This window comes from Euleptes europaea, chromosome 7, assembly GCF_029931775.1.
Source record: "Euleptes europaea isolate rEulEur1 chromosome 7, rEulEur1.hap1, whole genome shotgun sequence".
NCBI lineage: Eukaryota > Metazoa > Chordata > Lepidosauria > Squamata > Sphaerodactylidae > Euleptes > Euleptes europaea.
This window is the reverse complement of record NC_079318.1, coordinates 73,914,463-73,931,762: the sequence shown is the minus strand read 5'-3', so window position 1 is coordinate 73,931,762 and position 17,300 is coordinate 73,914,463. Positions and strand designations below refer to the sequence as shown.

Here is a 17,300-nt window from a genome sequence, read left to right as displayed (position 1 = left end):
CTTGGTGCATTTGTTGCTGTGCTTGGAGAGTTTAATTTTTGCAAAGGGAATCATGAATAGAGTTTAGGTAGGCACGACCTAGCATGCTGCCTTCGTAGCTGTGGTTCAAAGGCTTCTGTGAGCCTCTTGAGAAGGGGGGATTTGCTGACAATTTGTGAAAAGAGCTTTTTCTTTTGGGAGGCCTCAGGTGAAGGAGTTGCAAGGGTTTTTTTTTTTTCAGTGCAAAAGGAAGCTTGCAATTTTAATTTTAAGCTTGTTCCACTCACGGGTGTTATTGCTATTAAATGTAGTTTTCAAAACTGAATTCTGGGATCATTCTCTTCCTCCACCACCAGTTTTATTGGACTGAAAGGTATAATTGAATTACAGGAGGAGTTCATTGTTCCTTAGCTGTGAGAGCAAGTCTCATTTGGCAGAGCAAAAGAAGGGTAAGCTCTATTGACCTCGGCTTTGGTTTGGATCAATAAGAAGGCTGCCTCAAATGTAACGCAGAGCAGAACTACAAACAGCGAATGAAAACAACTAGGAGCTGTTACTTTGAATGCACAGACTTCAAGATTAGAGTTGCTTACTGACTAGCCTAGAGGATGGACAGGGATGCTTATTCTGCTGAGTAAACGCCCAGAGCCCAACTTAACTGAATTCCCCGTAGGTCGGGGAATGTGGGAACAAGAGTATAACACAGGTGAGTAATTTCCATCTCCCCAGCACAAGGACAGAGAGAGAACCTGGTCTGTATGAGGACCATATTAGACAATACATGGCCCAGTCACATATAACATATAACTACAGTTCCCAAGAGGTACAGGGCCCAATTTGGTTCTGGAGCATATGCAAGGGGGCTTCAGCCTTTTGTCCTTCTGTGGGGCACCATGTGCTGCAATCAATACACATGCTGTGGAGCAAAGAGGGCCCCCCATGGCCATTTCAGCTTGGAAAACAGCATGAATGGGAAAGCTAAAACCCCTCTTTCCCCCGTGCCATGCACCTGAGCCAAATTGGGCCACAGAATAGTTAAATTGTGGAACTCCCTGCCCCAAAATGAGGTGATGGCTGCCAACTTGGAAGGCTTTAAGAGGGGAGTGGACATGTTCATAGAGGAGAGGGGTATTAATGGCTACTAGTAACAATGGATACTAGTCATGATGCATACCTATTCTCTCCAGGATCAGAGGAGCATGCCCAATATATTAGGTGCTGTGGAACACAGGCAGGATGGTGCTGCTGCAGTTGTTTGTGGACTTCCTAGAGGCACCTGGTTGGCCACTGTGTGAACAGACTGCTGGACTTGATGGACCTTGGTCTGAGCCAGAATAGCCTTCCTTATGTTCTTAATGCCCAACATTACATGTTATTGCAAGTCAGGTCAGGGATTCCCCACCCTGACTTGTGTTACATGTATCGTCTAGTTTGGCCCTTAGAAGCTAAATCCTGTCTGTGTGGCAAAATGTCTCAGGCAGTGGGGAGGTCAGAAGGTCTAAGTGTGTGGGGGGAGGCACAAACACGCACAGGGTGTGTTCAGCCCCTTTCTCAACCATCTTCTCCTTCACACCTCTCAGAATATCCTGGTGCAAGGAGAAAAGTAGACCAGATTGCTGTTGTCCATTGGATGCCTGTATTGAAGGCCTTTCAACACAGATCTTTCTCACAAGGGGCTTGTTAACGAGTTTTAATCCCCTTTCTGCTCTCTTCTCTTGGCTATCTTGCCTATATCCAGAACTCCACTGCCAAAATAATTCCCTTGGCTTCCTCTGTACTCCCAAATCCACCTCATCTTTCAGAGCTCCCCTTGGAGCTTGAGGCCTGGGACACGGGCCAAATAACCCTCTCCCTGGCCCAGCCCAATTGGTCCTACTTACATGACTACTGCCAATCTCACGTGAAATCACTCCTCAACCCAGCTCCTTTCCCATGATGTCTTTCGGTACAGTCCTCACCAGAAACTGAAACTAAGGCTACATATGAGTAAGTGAACTAAAGAGATACTCATTCCTTCCTTCACCTAGTGCAACTAGTCCAGTGTGTGCTAAATACTTCATGAAATCAATTCGACCTGTGTCTGTAATGAGTCAGTTTGGTTGTGAGCCATTCATCAATGAGCAAAACCCTTATTTTTTCAGCCAATCTGTGCGTTTAAGTGTTTGCCCTTGGCCAGGTTGTAACACATAACTCCTTCCCTCCTACTGAATCTCCACATTGTGCTCAGAATGCCTAGTTCCTATAGTAACAGAATGCATTGTGTTGAATATTATATCTCTGAATTGTTCTGTTGTTCACTGTCAAGGAAACCTGCACTAAATCTAATTTCCCACCCATGGGGTGAAAAGAAAGTGAAAGGGAGAAAGGTGTATAATAATGGCGCTTTTACCTCCTTGGTTTGTACTTGTTTGGAGGGGCAGGGAGGCTCCCCCCACTTCATTAATAAGCCTCCTTGGCAAAGGGAAGACCAATTTCCCTGGAGTAATAACAATTTAAAGCTTCAAAGTCATCCTAGTTTAACACAGAGGTTTCAAAGTGCATCTTCGGTGTTTGAATTGATTCAGGTATTTTCTATACCTCTTCCTTCTCTTACAGCTAGATCATTTTTTTTAATCCACTGAGTTCCCTCCACACATCTGTCTAAGTCCACTATGTCTTCCTGAAGTATTAGGAAGATATTGTCATAATTCTTCAAAAATTCTGAGTCTCTTTTTCCATCCCTTTATCAGTCTTTGTTAGAAAGAATTACTAGAGGCTTTTCATTATACTAGAAGAATAAGCAAGATCATCAACTGCACCAAAAACAAGACTCCTGCTGTACCTGGAAGTCTAACCCATAGCATGAGATTTCATAGGGCAGAACCCACATTACCGTATGCTGGAACTAAACAGTGAAAATCTGGTTATATATATGAGTACACACACACATGTCCAGTACTGGATGGGGGATTTTGCCATACAAAACGTTTTAAAAAACTGAGTGAACGCATACTGAAATTAGAAATGCTGTATGTGACCAAGTCAACTGACACAAATGGGATCCCATTACAATGTGTCATGAAACCCATAGGTGGATTTAGACATTCCACGCCCACCACTTTCCAATAGGAATTCAATGTGCATGGTATTATACATGAGAATATTACCGATGCTACTGACATAACCACCTTATCGTCATTATTAAAGCTTGAAGGCATTTAGTCAAACTGCAAATAAGCTCCACTTTTTCTTCCAACTAGTTTCCTTTCTGGGTTTGGCCTGCTTCCTAATACGACCGACAGAGAAATATGAGTTTTTCAGCTTGGAAGACTTTTCAATTTACTTCTTGAGTGGGCTAAAGGAACTACAGCTATGTCCTCTGAAGGTTGACCAAGGTCAAGTTCTTTTTCTTTTCACGGGCTCCCTGCAGTTTCAACCTTTGTAGGAGTAATTGTTTTCTATGTAATAGTTGTAATAAAGATCGATTCTTCAGTTGCAGTGACGGAATTGCTGAGAAGGAACCTGCACCTACAGTATTCTCTCTGTGCTGCAGATGGTGATTTTTCTATTGGTTCATTTCTTCTGTAGGTTCCTACGTCTTTTCCCCCACCAGTTTGCTAATTTTAGCTGCATTTAATAAATGCTCAAGTGAACTTGGGTTACTGCAAATTTCCTTACTGTTGAATGATGTGTTTCCATAAACATTTTTTTACAGATTTTAGTCTCCCAACTTGCTCTACCTTGCCGGCCATAAGTGCTGACATCTTCCCTGAGCAATCTCACTAATTCCCAAAGAGCTTTCTCAGGGCTTTCTTAAGTAAACAATTATGTTCTCACTCCAAGCCAAGCCAGGTTTTCTAACTTGTCATCAGACAGTTTTTAAAGCTGATCCATGCCTGCAAAAGTAGATTTACAATGAAAAGATGCTTCTTTTATCTTCAAGAAATGTTCCACAGTCCCATCTTTCTCTTGGGTTTCTTTGGAAGCTGTAGGAATGCATTTATCTTCAAACCAGCTGTGGACTTGGCTGTCTCTCCACTTTATTTAGCATCAGTTCAGTTACTTGTCTTGCACTGCAATATAGTAAGTTAAGGCTCTAAACAGCTAAAACAACAGGTTGTCTTACAAACCATCTTTCCTTGTTGTAGCCTTTGCACCTCATACAAAGTGGAGATGTAACCAAAAATTTCAACATAGTGTCCACAAAATGGCCACTCTAATCATATGATCAAGTTCAGTCTAATCAATGGTCATCAACATTATGTGTGTATGTGCTGTCAAGTCACAGCTGAGTTATTGCGACCCCATTGGGTTCTCAAGACAAGAGATGTTCAGAGGTGGTTTGCCATTCCCTGCTTCCACATGTGCTGAGAGAGTTCTGAGAGAACTGTGACACCCAAGGTCATCCAACAGGCTTCATATGGAAGAGTGGGGAAATTGAACCCGGTTCTCCAGATTAGAGTCCGCTGCTCTTAACCACTGTGCCACACTGGCTATCCGTCGATAAAATACCCTTATATAAAGATAGAGTTGAAACCAAAGAAAACCAGGTCAACTGAAAATAATGCAAATATAAGCAGACTCTAAAACAATTAATTACAGATCCAGCAGTCCCAGGTTCACTCACTCTTAGAAGCCAGCTTGGTGCAATAAATAGTGCCAGATATGTTTTGATTGTGCAATAGACAACCTTCAGGTCTTCATCTTCAATGCATATGCATGACGACTCATCTCTTCACCCACAAAATGAAGAAAAAAGTTGCCTTCCTGAGAAGAAGCTGTGGTAACACTGCAGCTTTAGATGAGGGGCCCGAGTAGTTCAGAAAACCGCTATCAGATACAATATTTTGAAGTCTCATTTGAGTTTTCCATTTATATTCATGAAAAGGATGAATAATCATTGTTGATGAAGATTAGAGTTGAAACATACTTGACTTTTTTTATTAATTTGTAAATACCACTTTAACGACTGGCTATATTTTGAATTTTTCTTTCCCTTCAATTTATTTATTTGTATTTCACATTTCTTCCATCATGAAACTCAAAGCAGTGTGCACAGAGTTTCCAGGAGGCGTTCCAGCCAGATATGCACCAGACCCAGCCTTAGTTTCAGCAAGGTTGTTGCATCAGGTTCCTCGTCCAACCAACCTCGGGTTGCCTGGGAAATTCTTGGAGATCTGGGGGTGATCTGGGAAGAGGTTTCACCAAGAATCTATAGTATACCATACAGTTTGCCCTCTGTAGCTGCCATTTTCTCCAGGGAACTAATCTCTGTAGTCTGGAGATCAATGGCTTGGAGGCTAGCAAGCCTAAATCAACCAGTGGATTATCTTATATCCCTATTTCCAGCACTTTCCAATCCAAGAAAAACAGTGTACATATCCATCATGGCTGAAGTACAAACACTGCCCCTGACATTTAACTCCAAAAGCTTATTCAAACCTCTTTTACTCTGTATAACGTTGCATTTTGTATGACAGAATTTCTGAATGATCACAGTCCTACCAAAGAATGATTTGGCAGTATCCCCCGAGATTTCCCCCCCCCCACAAATATTTTAAGAACATGAATGAATACAGGATTAATAAATATTAATTATAAATGTGAAAATTAAATACTATGGCATAATACTAAATTTCATCAGATTTAATTATTGTATGCATACATAGCTTGCCTATCCAAGAAAGCTCTTGTACAAATTGTCCAGGTTCAGATATCACAAGTCTTTAAAAGAACGGAAACCTGCCCTCCCTCCAGTGCAGAGAAAACCACTAAAGGCAGAATTGCACATTATGTATAATTCCAAGATCATTTTGAAAGGTTTTCAGCAGTGCCCCCTCTCTTATGGAATGCCCTTCCCCTCAGTATGCCCTTCCCCTCGCCTGACGCCTTATGTTGCTTTAGGCAAAAACATTTCTGCTCTCTCAGGCTTTTAATTAAGAGTTTTTGTAAATGGTTTTAGTCTAGAAACTGTTATTCTAAGTTGTGAATGGTCTGTTTTTATAATCTATGTTTTTATGCTGGGCTGGGATTTTATGCTGGGTTTTAATATTGTCTTAAGTCTTTGTTTCCTTGTTTCCTTCCTTCCTTCCTAGTATACCTTTGTATGCAGGCACAAATCCCACTAGTTTGGTGATAGTTCTTTCTCACTGCCTAGTCAGTTATAAGATTAAAAAAAAAAAACTATCTGAATTGTCTGCTTGTTATTAATTGCCATGTATTGCAGTTGCCACATAATGGTTTCTTTTATTTTCCGGGACCTTTTTAATGGGCTGAACAAGGGTTTATCTGTTTTGTTTTATTTTTTAAAAAATTAAACATTACTTCCCCATTTTTGCTTCTGTTTTCATCTACTATATTTCTATGTGACCCTTCCTCTGAGGATTTCAGGGTCGTTTCCATGGTCCAACCCAGGGGTACCAGTGGTGCCCATTGGCGTCATGGCACCCGCAACACCTTTCCTGGCATCCACCCAAAGTTTTCAGAAAGTGGGTGAGGTGGGGCACTTGCCCCCCAGCAGTTCTGACTGGCCACTGGAGATCCATTTGGTTGGGCGCATTAAAACAACATTGTTTCAGCAGCAGCTGCCGCCACAGCATTGGTTTCACTCCTCTTTCCCAGTGTATTTTAAAAAATTGTCCCTCTTCTCCCTTGGGCTTCCTCTGTGTGTGTGACTCCGCCTCCTGAGACAGCCATTTTGTGGTTGTGTCTACCACTCTGTACCAAATCTCCAGGAATTTCCCAACCTGGAGCTAGCAACCCAACCCCCGAACCCCGCCGGTGGCCCAGGGGGACCTGGCAACCCTATCTGAAGACCAGTTATAATTGCAAGAGAACTGCAGACTCCACCTGGAGGTTGGCAAACCTATCCTTTGCCCAGAGGAAGGCTCCTTAGGCTGGACTAAATTCCTCCAGGCTAAAGCAGGAGACTGCCTTCTCTTTCTGATTTTTAATTTTGACGGCATTGCTTGCCACTTTATGGGCGTTTTAGATGGAAAAAGCAGATTATATCTTTTCCAAACGACCTTGAGGAAATTTAAACAAATGCCAGAGGCGCTGCCCAAAGGAGAAATCTGGAGCTCAGCTGTCTGGTTGCCATCAGACCCAGCATTCCATTATGATGCCGCCAGCATTGAACAAACTGGTGGGTGATGTCACACGGAGGGCGGTGATGTGGGCGCAGCTTTGAGTGATGTAACTTAAGGCCTGTTCAGGAAAGCACTAAGAGATTGCTTCTTGCTACTTCTGGTCTGAACATGAAGGAGGGGAATCATTTTCAAACCACCCTAAAATGCTGCCTGGTGTTATTCTATTTTTAGCATCCTTTATAAGAAGCTCCCATCCAAGTAAGTGGAATTTCTTTCCATCCTGTTTTTATTTATTTATTTATTATTATTACTGACATCCACTTTGCAAAGAGGCCACCGACAGTTCACAGTAACCAGAAGGCACAGGCTGAAAGCCCAACTTTTCTCAACTTGATGATGGGCAACCCATTCCAGAAAGGGGTGGTGGTGGATTCACAGTGGCTGGGAGAGATGCAGCCATGCCTTCTCCTCCTCTGGTTCCTGGATGCCTCTGAGGCAAAAAACAAACAAACATTTTTTAAACATTTAAAATTTAAAAGGGGGGAAATGCCCCATGGTGAGCACTGAAAAACGTGGCTCAGTCAAGGGGGTGTTCCCGAAGTGAAAGGGCTGTGGAAGCTGGGAAAGCCCTGCTGGCATGGCTGCTCTGGTGGCCGGGGCTGGTGGCACCTGGACATCAGTGCGCTTGCCCCCATGCTGGCGTAGGTGCCACCTTATTGGCACCTATGCCGGCATGGCATCACACCGGCTCCTAAGGAGCTTCGCCCCCTCCCTTCAGGAATGGGCTCAAAGCCTCTCTTTTGCATACAGAAAATGCCAGATTCCGTCCCAGAGATGTTCAATTAAAAGATCTCAGCTGGCAAGTATCTTTCTTTGCCTAGGCCCTGGAGAGCTGCTGGCTATCAGAGCAGAAAGTATGCTGTTATGTGGTCTGATTTAGTATTGAGGACCTTCGCATATTTATTAACTCATACACATATCATATTGGTAAAGGGCCATAAAGAGACCCGTGGCACAGAGTGGTAAGCTGCAGTACTGCAATCCAAGCTCTGCTCGCGACCTGAGTTCAATCCCAACGGAAGTCGGTTTCAGGTAGCCGGCTCAAGGTTGACTCAGCCTTCCATCCTTCCGAGGTCAGTAAAATGAGTACCCAGCTTGCTGGGGGTAAAGGGAAGATGACTGGGGAAGGCACTGGCAAACCACCCCATAAACAAAGTCTGCCTAGTAAACGTTGGGATGTGACGTCACCCCATGGGTCAGGAATGACCCAGACGGTGCTTGCACAGGGGACCTTTACCTTTTTAAAGGGCCATCGCTCGGTGGTTGAACGTATGCTTTGTGTGCAAGATATCCCAAGGTCCCAGGTTCACTCTTACCATCTGCAGTTAAAGGATTAGAGGTAGCAGGAATTGGAAAAAACCTTTCCCTGCCTGAGACTCTGTAGAGCAACTGTCCATCTCTGTAAACAGTACTAAGCTAGAAGAACTAACAGATCTGGTTTAATGTAAGGCAGGCAGCTTCATATGTATGTATTTATGGGTCCCTGGCCAAGTTATACTACCCGGCAAGGCTAGCATCACCACCCCAAATATGTAAAATGGACACAAAGTTTGCAGAGTACAAAATCATTCTACTAGAAGTACAGCTAGTCCTGCAACCAATGTCCTTTTTCATCATGCGGCTTTACAAAGCCACCTTAGCGACGGCACCAACAAGCAGAGAAGATTCAGCCACTGCATTAGAGAATCTTCCATGGAAGGTCAGCATTGAAGCAGCAAACAAGCATGTCTGTGGAGGGGTGATCCTGAACAGCTGGTGGATCTTGTCTGCAGCTCACTGTTTCACAAAGGAAATGTGAGTATCACAGGTTGCTTATGAGGAAGGAGCAAGGAGTACTACCAACAGCCTTAGGTTTCCAGTCCCCTACCTGCTCCACAACAGCCAGACACATGGGAAGACCAAGCACACTCACAAAGATTTTGTATCCCCCCCACCATGTCATCCACCTTCCTTGTTCCTACTGACTGATGTATGAAGACCATCCCTCTTCTCCAGACGGAACATTCCCAAGTCCCTCAGCCTTTCCTCATAGGGATTGGTCTCCAGGCCCCTGATCATCCTCGTCACTCTCCTCTGCACCCATTCTGTCCACAGGAGTGGTCTTGAGATGATCTAGAAGTCATGGATCCTACTGTGGGTATGATCAACCAGACTTTCCACTCTTGCTCTAGAGTGTGGGGACTGCAAGTTACAGCTAGGAGGAAGATACTGGGTGGCTTGAAATTTCAGGGTTCTCCTCCTCCATTTTTAATCAGCTTTACACCAACTCAGAACATTGATGGCCAATGACTATCCAGCTCCATTCAACTCAATGACCAACTCCATTCATCAATGACCCACAATCATTGATACTTGATGTTGATACTCTCTTTCTTTCCGCTTTTCTGCTTTGTTCTCAAGTCCTCCAGATCTCCAGATAGTAGTTGGCTTGAAGGGGTACCCAGAGACAAGACGTGAGTTGGATAGAATAATCATCCATCAGGATTTCAATAGTTCAAGCATGGCCAATGACATGGCTTTGATCTTGCTGGACTCTCCCATAAAGTTCAATGAAGAGAAGATGTTCATTTTTCTGCCCTTGATGCATGACCTCCACATGTGGAAAGACTGCTGTGTTACCAGATGGAACTCCAGCATGGAAGGTACTACATTTCATCCAAAACTACTACTGCTACCATAGGGGACTGTGATGGGATTTGGTAGGGAGTTTAGGGTCTTTTGGCTCAGGGCTCCCACTTAGGCAGGAGAATGTCGGAAGGGAGTTAAATGGCAACTGGTTTTCCTTCTCTTCCTGCCTAGCTGGTCCAGGTTCCCAGGATCCAGCTAAGCTTTGAGGGGATCCTCCCTCTCTTAGCTGTCTCCAGTCCTTAAAAGCAGCCACACAGCCAACAGATAACTTCCTGATTCCTCCCTGACTGATACCCACTCACTGCTTCATCCCTGGCTGTCTTGTGGCTGCCCTCTTCTACACTTGGCAAAGGGATTGGCTTTCCTCTGACAATGTGAGGATGCCTGTGATAGCTTGGCTACCGCCTCCCTTGGGTTTGTTGCCTACCCTTAGCCTTGGCTGTGGGACCTATCCCTGGGAAACTAGCATAGAAAAGTACTTATCCTGCCTAATAAATATCCAGGCAGCTGCCACAAAACCAGTAGAAACCATTTAGGCCAGGGATGCCAAACATACGGCCTGGGGACTGGATCCGGCCTCTTGAGAGCTCTTATCCGGCCTGCGAGCCAGCCACCCCCCCCCCCAGTCCCGATCTGGGCTGGCAAGCCTGCTACGAGCTGGACTGATCTGGACTGGTGAGGCATGGCCCAGCCCGACCAAATGACACTTATGCCATATCCAGCCCTCAACAAGCGAGTTTGACACCCCTGATACAGACTGTTGTAGCAGTCACATCTCAACTTTGCCAGCTACAGCTTATTTTAAATCACACTTCCCGTATGACCCAACTCAATGTATCACACCAAGGAAAGCTGCTGTATGACTTACTGCCTGATAGGTAGATAGTGGCAATGAAGAACATGCCAAAGCTTTATGGCTGCACACTTCTCTGTGCAGCTGTGGACTTCCCAAGTTTTGGGAAGACTTCCCACGGTTCCTTCTAGCTGCCCCTTTAGCATCAGTTTGATCTGCAGCAATGCCACAAAAAACCTCAACTACCCATTTTCACACATTAAGCCCCTATTAAAAGGCCAGGCCCTTCTTGTTCTCCAGTTGGCAAGCATGTGCTCATCCCAGTAGCTTGTGCAGGAGGAGGATGTAGCCTTTTGTTCTAATGGTGGGAATGATCTCTTGGTCAGGGTGAGAGCAATCAGTTTGGGCATCAGATCAAGATCAACATTTAGCCATGAAGCTGGATCACCTCATGCCAAACATTTGTGTCTGGATGGGAAATGCTAAGAATGTTGGGGCTTGAAAGGGGAATCTCATGGCCAGATGCTGGGACTTACCTAAGAGTGCTGTCTAGGCTTCGGTATACTTTATGGTTTAAGGGTTCCTTGTATATGGGATGTGCAACATTAACCTTTGAAATTGGGAAGCATTGGTCTGGTTCACATCCTGGGAGCCTGGCTTCCCAAACCTTACCTGTTCAACAGAGCAGTACCTTCTGCAGTCCTTCCAGGCTCCCGCTTTGCCAACTCGCAGATCACCTGGTTTTAAAATCTGGCTGAAGCCACTGGATCCAGTTCCAGCAAATTAACTGGGTTGCAGAGAACATTGGGTCTACGCGATGGCTGCTAGCTGCCCCAGACTGGTCCAGACTGTTGAATTTTCAGTCTGCAATACCACAACGAAGCCAAAAGTTGACACCGTAACATGGTGAGATTTGTCCCTGACATAAACTCCATCCTTTTTGAACGGCTCTCAGCTGTCTCCCTTGCCTCTGTGTCTGCAGGTGATCAGAAGAGACCAATCAGTATGCTAGAGAAAGTGGGAACGACTCTGATAGGCAGCGAGCAGTGCTCCAAGAGCGTCCAGGAGCTGCCGGAGGATGGGCTGTGTGCCATCTCTGAGGAAGGCAGGAGGGACGTCTGTGAGGTACGATGAACTTGGGCTTGTGTGGCTGTGGAGGCAGACTATGATCGTTAACTTTAATCTGTTAGACATTAGTAACCTGCTACTGCTAACATCTGACTCCATAGCTCCTGAAGAGCTGGTGGAAGCCCCATTTTTTGTTGCAAACTCTCAAGCAGCACAGGATTCCCCAGATCGTTGGGGTCTCCCTTAAAGACCAAGCAAGCCCTGTGCCATACCTTGCTCTAAGTCCACGCAAATACCTGGATCCAAAGTTCTGAGGCAAGACACACTCCTCCATATTTCTGTATACTGGTCACTGCAAGTGTTCCCTTCTTTTTCTCTCTTTTCCACTTTCCCTTCTCTGCTGCACATTTAATATCTCTTTTGTTGGTGGTGGGAAGGCAAGATTCAGAGAAAAATCTTTATGGAAAGTTTGAAATGGTAATGATGCTTTTGTACAGGAGGGAATTTGGAGAATTCCTGGATTCTTTTCCTCAATATCATGTATTTGCTTTTTTGTAAACGTCAAGATTTCTCTTTTTGTTGCTTTATACAATGGAAAATTCCAATGAACCACTGATTTAAGAAAAGTGTTCTAAATTTGTTCTCCTGACTGACGTTGGTGTAAAAAATAATAATTAACCAGTTAGAAATAAAAAGTGTGAAAAATGGCTAGTTTGGCAAATGGCATGCTTTCTTGAACTCGGTGCCTCAGACAATCCTGCCAACATGGGGGACAGTGCAAAATGGGATTTTGTTTTGATCACACAAACAAATCAAACACCTACCCACAGAAGACAAATGTGCCATCGAGTTGAAACTTACTCATGGCAAGCTCACCAGTGGGGCATTCCTGGCAAGAGGTGGCTTCCCATTGCCTTCCAGCATGGTGTAGTGGTTAGGAGCGCTGGACTGTAATCTGGAGAACCAGGTTTGATTCCCCACTCCTCCACATGAGCGGCAGACTCTAATCTGGTGAACCGGGTTGGTTTCCCCACTCCTCCACATGAAGCCTGCTGGGTGACCTTGGGCTAGTCTCTTAGAGCTCTTAGTCTCTTAGAGTCTTTTCAAGCTCTCTCAGCCCCACCTACCTCACAGGGTGTCTGTTGTGGGGTGAGGAAGGGAAGGTGATTGTAAGCCGGTTTGAGACTCCTTAAAGGTAGATAAAATCAGGGTATATAAACCAACTCTTCTTCTTCCTCTGCATATGAAGGTCAGTCTTCCTTTGTGGTCTCCCCTCCAAGTACTGACTGTGGCCAACCCTGCTTATCAACCAGTGTCTGAACTCGGCTATGCAGGCTGCTACCCACACACAACCAACCAGTTAAACCAACTACTAACAAAATCATCTGAAGAAGGATGTTCAGAACAATTCCAAAGAAATGAAAAGTGACCTTTTCGTTTTAATAATTTGTTAATGCTTCTACTCCCTAGTCGATTTGTACACTTCAATAAACTGCAAAGCCCTTTTAATACAATCAGATATCTGGAGCAGTCCTTTAGAACCCCATATTTAGTGATTATTTATTTCATTTACTTCATGTGTAACCTGCCTTTCTCCCCAGTGGGGACCCAAAGCAGCGTACATCATTCTCCTTTTCTCCATTGTATCTTAGCAACTATCTTTGCGGATAGTGTGTGGGGCTGGGCCAAGATTACCTGGCAGAGTAGGGATTTGAACCTGGGTCTGACCCTCTAACCACTACACTGCACTGGTGCTCTACTTTTATACTTTTGGCAATTACCCATAAGTTTTCATTCAGCTCCGCTATCTCTGAATCCTTTAAATAAGGTAAGAATATTACAGATTGGCCAATTTTCCAGTTAAAATTCATCCTTCAGTTCTGTCTTCCAGAACACAATCAGGCATTTCCACAAACCTTGTATATCCCTCAAATTAAAGGAGACTGCAGGATTTTGAATGATGTATATTGTGCTCTTCTTTCCCCCTTCCCCAGGGTGACAGTGGGGGCCCTTTGGTTTGTACCTACGGAGACATCGTCGTGAAATGGTTTGTGGTCGGAATAGCGGGTCGGGGGGACAGCTGCAGAGGAAAGGAGAGTCCTGCAGTCTACACTCTTGTTTTTCGCCACCTTGACTGGATACAGACAGCGACTGCTAGAGAAGGGAAGCCGTTTATACCCGAAGGCATGGACATCACTGGCACCTCAGCCCGCTCAGGAGCAGTGGAGCGTCATGTTGCTTTTGATTTCCCCCTCTGTATCCTTGCCTGTTTGATAGCGATGGTTTATGAATCATACTGAAATGGGTACATGTATTTCTTTATTTGCGTCCTTTGTAGTCTGCCTTTCTCACTGGGACTCCAGGTAAGATTACACAGAGTAAGTCAATACAATCAACAGGATGGGCACCTCCAATAGAACAATGCAACAGGATTTGTATAGTAGAAATCTAGGGCCAGCCAGAAATCTGAAAGTAGAACTGCAGTGAAGGATAAATACTAACATGATGTGTTAAATGATGCAAAATTACACTGTAGGCTCCTACATATAGCAACAAGCAGCTATTCACAGTAGTATAGAACAGTCCCCATCTCTTTATTAAAGCATCTTTCTAAATCGGGGGGTAGAGGCTGTGGCTCAGTGGCAGAGCATCTGCTTGGCATGCAGAAGGTCCCAGGTTCAATCTCCAGCATCTCCAGTTAAAGGAACTAGGCTAGTAGGTGATGTGAAAGACCTCCGCCTGAGACCCTGCAGAGCTGCTGCCAGTCTGAGTAGACAATACTGACTTTGATGGACCAAGGGTCTGATTCAGTATAAGGCAGCTTCATGTGTTCATCGTTTCATTATCCCCTATTTCTTTTATAAAAATGACCTCTTGAATAATTCAGTTTTGCATAGTTTGTGGAATACCGGGAGGATGCGAGCCATCCAGATATCGTCAGGCAGGCCCTTCCATAAAGTGAGGTCTATAACAGAGGATATGCTCGTATGGGCAGTTCCTGATTTTGCCCATGTGCAGGCTGGCACCTGCAAAAGGCCCTGCTGAGCCAAGCTATCATAGTGGAGCATAGGGGAAGAGGCGGTCCCACAGATATGAGGGCCCACGGCCATGAAGGACTTTGTGTGATAGCCAGTCCCTTAAATTGAGCCTTGTAACTGATGGTCAGCCAATGGAGTAATTGCAGAATGGGTGTAATATGCACACTTCAACTACAACAATAATAGCATTCTACAACAACTGCAGTATCCATGTTGATTCTGAGGGTCTGTGTGTGAGGGAAGTAGTTGTGAATTTCCTGCATTGTGCAGGGGGTTGGACTAGATGACCCTGGTGGTCCCTTCCAACTCTATGATTCTATGAGTCTACCTTGATATGGCTAATCTGGCTTCCAGGATCCATGCCACGGTAACACTGAGACGAGTCTACTAGTAATGTACTTTACATTCACAACTACCTCCCACACACACACCCAGTGGCCCCCTACTCCATGCCCAGAAGATGGCCAAGATACCCTCCCTCTCATGAACTGCCTAAGGCCATAGAATCAGCATTGCTGACAGATAGCCATCTTGCCTCTGCTTAATAACCTCCAGGGAAGGAGAGCTTACCACCTCCTGAAGAAGCCTGTTCCACTGAGGAACGGCTCTGTTAGAAAATTCTTCCTAATGTTTAGACGGAAACTCTTTTGATTTAATTTCAACCTGTTGGTTCAGACTAGACCTGAGTTGGAAGAAAACATTTTTTTGCAGCTGTGTTAACTTACTTCTCCAGCAGTAATGTTGGATCCAGAATAAGCTCAAGACACTTAACTGCGTCAGCAAGGGTCAGCTGGAAGTGAAACAATCTTATTTTAATCTGTGTAGCCAATCAGAAGCCTTGCTGGGTAATCAGAAGTCCACCTGGCCACAACCACTTCCTAAAAACATTTGGGTGCCAGGAAAGGTGTCAGCAGGCGCAATGGCATCCTCAAGTACCACGCTGGGGACCCCGACTTCGATTCTACCATAATTATCACATTTTTATCCCACCCTTCTTCCAGTGCTGCTCATATATAGCTTGCCTCCATTTTATCCTTAGCAATCCTGTGAGGTAGGCTGAGAGTGAGTGACATACATACGTACCGCAACAGCACTTAGACAAGCATGCTTCCTGCTCAATTCTCAGCACGCTCTATTGTTTACCAAGGAATTTGAACTTGTCATGAAGTTTTGTGCGATGCTTGGAGACATCTTGTGGCCAAGCTCTGTAACGCAGGTCGCTAAACGCCCTGATCTGGATAGCCCAGGCTAGCCTGATCTCATTCAGTTTTTGGATGAACACCAAGGAATACCAGGGTCATGACGTGGAGGCAGGCAATGGCAAACCACCTCTGAATGTCTCTTGCCTTGAAAACCCTATGGGGTCACCATAAGTCAGCTGTGACTTGACAGCATTTTACATACACTCACATGCACATGCAGCCTCTGACACAGATCCCAGGTCAGCCTAATGTGGCCTCTGGTCTGCCTCTGCCCGTCAGAACTTCCCTCCTCCTGTTGTCTATACCTCCATCCTTGGTGTCCTGGATCAGTATGCCTTATAAACCCTTAATACTATGGATGTGGTAATGGCTACCCAGGATGTAGTGATGGCTGCCAACTTGGAAGGCTTTAAGACTGGAGTAGACACGTTCATGAAGGATAGGGCTATCCATGGCTACTAGTCAAAATGGATACTAGTCATGATGGAAACCTATTATCTCCAGGATCAGAGGAGCCTGCCTATTATATTAGGTGCTGTGGAACACAGGCAGGATAATGCTGCTGGAGCCGTCTTGTTTGTGGGCTTCCCAGAGGCACTGGGTTGGCCACTGTGTGAACAGACAGCTGGATTTGATGAACCTTGGTCTGATCCAGCATGGCCTTTCTTATATAGTGGTGGTTATTACCACTACTGTTAATGAATATCATTTATTAGGAATCAGCCAAGCAGATTATCAGGATTGTCAGAAACCTCCATCTGCTGATAGCTGTTGAACCAACATGTTTCCCCTGCTTCCACCTTTTCTTGGCCCTCCATTCTCCCTTCCTTCCTTCTTTCCTGGAAGGTTACAAGGTCCCTGAGGTTCCATTATCAAGTCAGCCATGTGAAATTCATCCAAATTTTTAACCTTCTAGATGAAAGGAACATACCCAATCTTCTTCAGACTGCTTTTTTTGAAGGGTAAGGGGTTGGGGGAGGTTCTCAGCATAATTTACAAGACAACATACATGGGAAGTCCACCAAAATGCAGAAACCCTACCTTGGCTGTGAGTTGACCTGTCCTCCCTATCAGTGTCTGGTTGCCAACTCTGGGTTGAAAAATTCCTGGAGATTTGAGGGCTGGAGCCTGGGGAGGGTGGGGTTAGGGGAGCCCCCCCCCACAGTATATAATGCCATAGAGTCCACCCTCCAAAGCAGCCATTTCCTCCAGGAGACCTGATGTATGTAGTCTGGAGATCAGGAGCTCTTCAGCCCCCACCCCCAAAGGCTGAATCAAAACCCTAGCAACCATGATGTATGCTATTGAAAGGAACAAATAGGGGCATCTGTAAGAAATAACAGCAGTGTAGCTTAAACTATTGGACCTCCCTCCCCCCACACCCAATCTCCACCTCTAAGGTATTATTAACTCGTGTGTGTGTGTGTGTGTGTGTGTGTGTGTGTGTGTGTAAGTAGTCAGACCC

General features: G+C 45.0%; 1 protein-coding gene across 1 annotated transcript; it reads left to right on the top strand.

The window, feature by feature from the left end:
- The first annotated feature begins 8,721 nt into the window (after positions 1–8,721).
- Positions 8,722–13,895, top strand: LOC130480782 (serine protease 55-like). Its single transcript, XM_056853404.1, has 4 exons — positions 8,722–8,900; positions 9,507–9,748; positions 11,510–11,652; positions 13,590–13,895. Exons 1-4 carry the CDS (start codon positions 8,722–8,724, stop codon positions 13,893–13,895), a joined length of 870 nt encoding a protein of 289 aa, XP_056709382.1.
- Positions 13,896–17,300: the final 3,405 nt, after the last annotated feature.

What these genes read in the sequence shown, in the direction of transcription:
- LOC130480782 (XM_056853404.1), top strand. Translation starts at nt 8,722, where the DNA reads ATGCGGCTTTACAAAGCCACCTTAGCGACGGCACCAACAAGCAGAGAA. An exon ending in CACTGTTTCACAAAGGAAAT is followed by an intron (nt 8,901 to 9,506) that starts GTGAGTATCACA and finishes TTTGTTCTCAAG; the next exon opens with TCCTCCAGATCTCCAGATAG. An exon ending in GCAGGAGGGACGTCTGTGAG is followed by an intron (nt 11,653 to 13,589) that starts GTACGATGAACT and finishes CCCCTTCCCCAG; the next exon opens with GGTGACAGTGGGGGCCCTTT.